This window comes from Corapipo altera, unplaced genomic scaffold (genome assembly GCF_003945725.1).
Source record: "Corapipo altera isolate COAL_440 unplaced genomic scaffold, ASM394572v1 62, whole genome shotgun sequence".
Classification (NCBI taxonomy): domain Eukaryota; kingdom Metazoa; phylum Chordata; class Aves; order Passeriformes; family Pipridae; genus Corapipo; species Corapipo altera.
The window spans coordinates 12492405-12498404 of NW_020884894.1; the positions used below are offsets into that span (position 1 = coordinate 12492405).

Here is a 6000-nt window from a genome sequence, read left to right on the forward strand (position 1 = left end):
GACAGAGGCTGTGCTCCTGTGTCCAGTTCAGGGCAGAAGATGAGAAACATGACATACTGATTTTTACTCAAGGGATGATAAAGAACAAGATGAAAAATGGCAATTTCTGCAATTCTAAACAAAAGATAAGGGACAAGTTCCACTTGTGCCAAGATACATCCTGGAGTTAAAAAATAAATTCTCATGTACGAGTATGAGGCCTGATTATTCATAAAGCAGGGATTAACAAAAATGCCTGTCATATTTACATTTCCACATTAACAGTGAAACTGCTAATCACTGTAATTCACAGCTTGGGGCTTTTATTTTTAAAGTATATTTGCAAGCTGAAGAGGGTTCATGATGAAGCTATAGGAAATAAAATACAAATTTTGATTTTTGAGATTATGGAAAGAAATATGCAAGATCTTCAGTCCTCAACCCACCCAGTTTAACAGTGTTAATGATTTACCTTTTGGCTGGAGAACTACTTGGTGGTTTTTTGATAAGTAACAGGTTAAAAAATATCACATTGAAGATTAATTCTGTAAATTAAGGGCATACCTTTCCAAATTTTCTATGATGGAATTTAAAAGCAGTAGAAAAACATCTTTCCCTTTGCTTTCAGGCCATACAGAGAAAACATCTGTGGGCAGAGTTATCTTTAAGCAATTTTTCTCCTCATCCTCTCATCTACCAGTATCTGTAGTTTCTAAGCCTTTTTGCTGGAAACATTACATAAAGTTCATACTTTTTAAAGCCTGCAGACTGACCCCAAAATAACTGGCAAGTGGAGTTCTGCAAAATACATCAGCACTAGTTAAAACTGGATGTCCAAGAAAAGATCTTCAGCAGTACCCTTGCTCCCCAGCTTGCAGCTGTGTAATTCCTCTCTTGATTTCTGAACTACAACATTTGGAAATACGAGATTTCATATTCAGGAAAAAAAAATAAAAGGCACTTCCATCAGATTTCTAGCACATTCTCACATTTCACAGGCAGTAATCCCAACAGAACTCATTCCAATACACTGATGAACCCAATTCATTTTCAATATTACAGCATCCTTGGCTGATTTTTTTCATCTCATCTGCCCTGGGATGTGTTCTTGTATGTTTACACTTTATGGAAAGTACATTTACAAGTTTCATTTAAGAGTGGCCTCGGACTTTTCCAAGCCTGTGAATTACAACAATTAGCTTTAGAACACATTCAGACTCATGCCTATCACTATCCTTTATAGTGACTTGCCTTAATACTGCTCAGATAAAGACAAATGATCATTCAACAAACACCCTGAATAGGAGGATCTCACATTTTATCTGTTAAGAAAAATAAAATAATAATTAAAAATAGTGCCTACATAATAATGGGGTTGGGGGCTGGGCTATTTTTTGTGTGTATGCATGGGATTAAAAAAAAAAAAAGGCCATCAGTTGATACTTTTTTTACTACTTTTATCTGAAATGCAAATGCTTTTGAGTATTTATCAACTATTATAACTTTTTAACTGGTATAATTTCCTCAAATAACTGTCATCATTTTGGTTCTATAAATTAGTATTCCTTCAAAACGAACCAATTTCCAACTTCCCTGGAAAATTAATGTTAAACTCTGACCACAGTTCTCTAAGGAGAACATCTCCAAGTAGCTCACAGACACCACAGAAGAGGCCTGTGTTTAAAATTAGGAACAAGAAAGCAAACAACATCTCACATGATACTTCCAGATACCTTGGATCACATGAGGCATAAACATTTAAACCACTCCTGACATGTAGCCAGCTGACCATACAAACACACACACCTCAATTAGCAGTCAGCAGGAATTCACAGGCAAAGCTCTTTTACATGTAAATCAATTATTAACAAACTTCATTTAGGTGTCTTTCTAGAAAACTTTAGCCAAGTACCTAACAAATTGTTTGCAGAAGGTATCAGAACATTGATATAGTAATTGTGTTGAGTCAGCTGTAAAAGGTAAAGAGTTCAGTGAATCCAGTGCTGGTCTTATAAGGACGGGTTATCAGCTCCAAAAATTTCTAACACGTGAGATAGTATGCAGTGATTATCCATGGACTATATGAGAAAATGCAGGAAGAGCAGCCACAAAATAAACTACTTCTCACAAGCATTAGAAGACAAGCCTGCTGAATATAACCAAACTGAAGTGCAAAAAAGTTATGATTCATGTAAACATGAAGCAGATACACAGAAGGAATTGCACAGAATATGTATATATTTAGTAGACATTGTCAGTAAAACAGAAGTATTTGGTGGGTTATTTTGGTTCTTAAAGGAGATTTTTCTGTATAAATATACTGTTCTGGCTAAATAGAAAACTCTTTAAAAAGGCACAAAAGCAAATCAGTATCTTAATTAATCCCCTTTTCCCCAAAAACACTTGAGAGAGGAATCCAAGATAATCACCCTAGATTTTAATGAGCATTGTGCCTGATATTCAGCCAGGATTCTGGACATAAGGCTTTGACTTTTGCCTGTTTCTTCTTCTGTAAAACCACTGTTATATGAATACACTTGATGCTTTGTTATCCAAATCTCAGGGAAAAGTGAGCCATTGCATTGCAGTCTTTTGCTGGCAGTTACTACCCGTGCCAGTTTGGCTCCCTATTATGTACAAACATGAGCTCCAGGCACAGCAGCTCCTGCTACCAATGCCCCCTGAGGATGCAGAGCCCAGGTTAAAAGCTAACCTAATCCAAACGTTCCTTGTGCCAGCTGCTCCACTAAAGTAATTCAATCACCACATTAATCACTTCTCCTAAACGTGTTCCTGTTCTCATCCATTAGCAAGTCAAAGGACCCCATAAAGTGGCCAATAAGCAGGCACAAGGAAAGCTGGGTGAGCACTGAGCTCTTACACTGGCCCAGCTTTCCACAGAACCTCCCTTCACCTGAGCCAGTCAGGGGCCTCTACAAATCTGAGACCTGTTGCCATCACAAGAGTTACCAGGTTGTATTCATGCAGCTCATGTATTTTCAGATGTGAGATTTCTTGAGGCAGTATTTTTGTTGGTGCCTGGGCAGCAGAACATAGTTACCCACAAGCAATGCTCGTGCAAGTTACTGCTCTGCTTCCTCCTCCATGAGTTGGGTAAGCACAGGCTGCAACTGCAAAGGGAGGTCATTACAAAAAACAGTTTGAGAGCAAGCTACACTGGGTCTTGTGACCATCACTAGTCTAAAACGCTTATGAAGTGTCATTGTGTTGACAACATTCCTTTAAACAGCATCTCTTCTTTCTTTATTCTTTCAGATCAGGTGGCCATGTTGCCACACACAGAATAAGACCAAACTTGTTAACTCCTCTTTCTACTGAAGGGTTTTAGCTTCCAAACAAACCAAGAGTAAGTGCTTTGATCATGAGATCCTGGTTACTACAAGACAAAAACATACGTAAAACCTGAACATATATGAGGAATTAGGAATCTGGATGCCAGCCTGATAAACCAGGGGAATCAACTCTGTATTCCCATCTTGTATGGGCTCCAAAATCATGTCAGGCTTGTATGGGCCTGTATAATGCAGCCCTGCACACGCTTCGATGTCCTTTTCATTTGTGTTTCCAGGCAACGTGGGTTTTTCTTCCCTCTCTCAAGCACCTGTGTTAAGCCAGCACTTAGAATCCTTCCCTAAACAATTCCACTAAACCCTTCCACCATCCTCATGGCAGGAATTCCTAAAAAGCTTATCTTAACATGTCACATACGCAAGAAGGGTGAAGAAAAGGTCACGAAAAGTTAACTAAAATCAAGATGAGAACATTTCATGCAGAACCAGCAGGTGACCGACAGTTACTCCTTCCCCTCCTTTGTTTGTTCGACCTTCACTGCCCATGTCATGTCTAATCAAAACTAAGCCCTTACTGCAGGTGTTTGTACAAGAGTAACTGCTATAAATCAAAAAACCATAATATTTTACAATAGGAAGTTACAGCAAATCACTCCCCAAGAGTACCTGCTTTCTCAAACATAGAGGCAGCCCAGAAAAATTACCTTACGTTTGAACCCACTGAATCTTCACCTTCTGGACAGGTGAGGACCAGGCAGCAGAAAACAGCAAACTTTAAAACGCAGACACTGAAGAGAATAGTAAGAGAAGCAAGTTCTGTAGTGTTTGATGAAAACTGCTGGTTTGCAACAGCAAGACAGTCTGTTGTAAAGCACTCATTGATAAATGTGTGCTCAGCCAGAGCATTTACCAGAACGTCTCTTAAGAAAATGTAGGTCAGACATGGTTCTTAAAACCATCCTTAGGGAACATATATACTTACAGTAGATCCATCAGTAGTAACTCCACGCTTCTGCAATCAGTATTGCCTTCAAATCTTTGATTCCTTCACAGCTAGAGTTCAATATTGGATCAGCAACTAACACACTATCACCTTTGTCATCAAGAAGCTTGTGCTGAAGCAAGTGCCAAGGCCTATTACAAAAACCCAGCATTATGGAGAGGAAAGATGGGATAAAAGATTGTTTCTAGCTTCCTCAGGCAGAATTCAAAGAACTTTTGTTCAGGTTTCAACTCCTACCCCTTAGGACATCCCTTTGCAGTTTCTACTTCCAAATCTACATCCTGTCAGTCAGTTCAGCAGTCTATTAAGAACTGTGGATTCATACACCTTGTTCCTGAGATAACAAGAACATTTTTGAAGATGCTGTGTTAGAATTTACCCTTTTATGTCAGAAGTCTGTAATAGTACTAATAAAGTTAACATCAGAGCCTAAATTATTATCAAGAAATGGAGCTCAAACTGAACAGCATGCCACTGATTATCCTTTTCCCAATATTTTTCCCATTTTCTTACTTTTTCTTCCCCCCCCTTACCATTAAGACTAATCACATAATAAGAGTGTGCAGCATACTGAATACATTCACAGGACTGCCTACTGACACTACTGCCACCAAATGCACTTACTGTCTTGGAACAGTTAAGAATTACAGTTTCAGTAGACAAGTTATTAAAACATTTAAAATTTATTTTCAATTCTCATCAATAAATACAAAAAACATCTAACACATATTACTAACTATTATACGAATATTGCCTATATATTCAATACAAACTATTTTGTGTTAACAGGTGAAACCACAGGCCAGTAGTGAATATTCATTTTTCATGTTTGAGCCAGTTATTTTTTAAATACACGTAGCTGGACTGCTGGAACACCCAATCACTCCTCTTTCCACGTCTGATTCCAGCCTCTTTCACAGAAGGTTCACACAGAGGAAAAACTTAAGAAGCGAGGGTCTGGCGTTAGTTACCGAGCCGAGGTGCACTACAGCGAGCCGTGTACTCGGCGCACGCGGAGCGCTGCCCGGCCCGGCCCCGCGGCCCGACCCGCCGGGCGCTCCCGGAGCAGCCGCTCCGCTCCCCGCTCCGCTCCCCGCTCCCGCAGCCCCTCAGTGCCCGGGCAGCGCCCGGCCCCCCGCGCCTCCCGCCGGGGGTGTGGGATGGGCCGGCGGGTCCGCCCCGGCCCCGCGGTGCCGCCGCCCGCCCGCCGCCCCCCGGCTCTTACCCAGCACCACGGGCGGCCCCGCGGGCCGGCGGCGCGGCGCTCCCCCGCCGGGGCACGGCAGAGGCAGCAGCAGAGGCAGCAGCAGGAGGCCGAGGAAGGGGCTCCCCGCAGCGCGCGGGACGAGCCTGGCGCCGGCCGGCGGGGCCATGGCCCCAGCGCATACCCCCGGGGCCGGCAGCGCTGCCGCGGCCCGGCCGAGTGCGGCCCCGCCGCCCGGCCCCGCACTAAAGCGCCCGGACCGCCCCGCAGGGACCGCCCCGCCCCGCGCGTCAGCGACGAGCGAGAGAGGCCCCGCCCCGCCAACGGCCCGGAGAGCAGCTGAGGGAGCGGGGCTGAGAGAACGCTGAGGGAGCGGGGCTGAGAGAACGCTGAGGGAGCGGGGCTGAGGGAGCGCGGCTGAGGGAACGCTGAGGGAGCGGGGCTGAGGGAACGCTGAGGGAGCGGGGCTGAGGGAGCGCGGCTGAGGGAGCCCTGAGGGCCGG

At 43.6% G+C, this 6000-nt stretch overlaps 1 protein-coding gene across 1 annotated transcript in view; it reads right to left on the reverse strand.

The window, feature by feature from the left end:
- Positions 1 to 5698, reverse strand: part of PLA2G15 (phospholipase A2 group XV) — a 16932-nt gene extending 11234 nt beyond the window's left edge. The window contains exon 1 of the mRNA XM_027647017.1: positions 5519 to 5698. Coding sequence (XP_027502818.1) covers positions 5519 to 5666 — 148 coding nt within the window. The 5' untranslated portion in view covers positions 5667 to 5698. The remainder of the gene's footprint in view (positions 1 to 5518) is intronic.
- Positions 5699 to 6000: the final 302 nt, after the last annotated feature.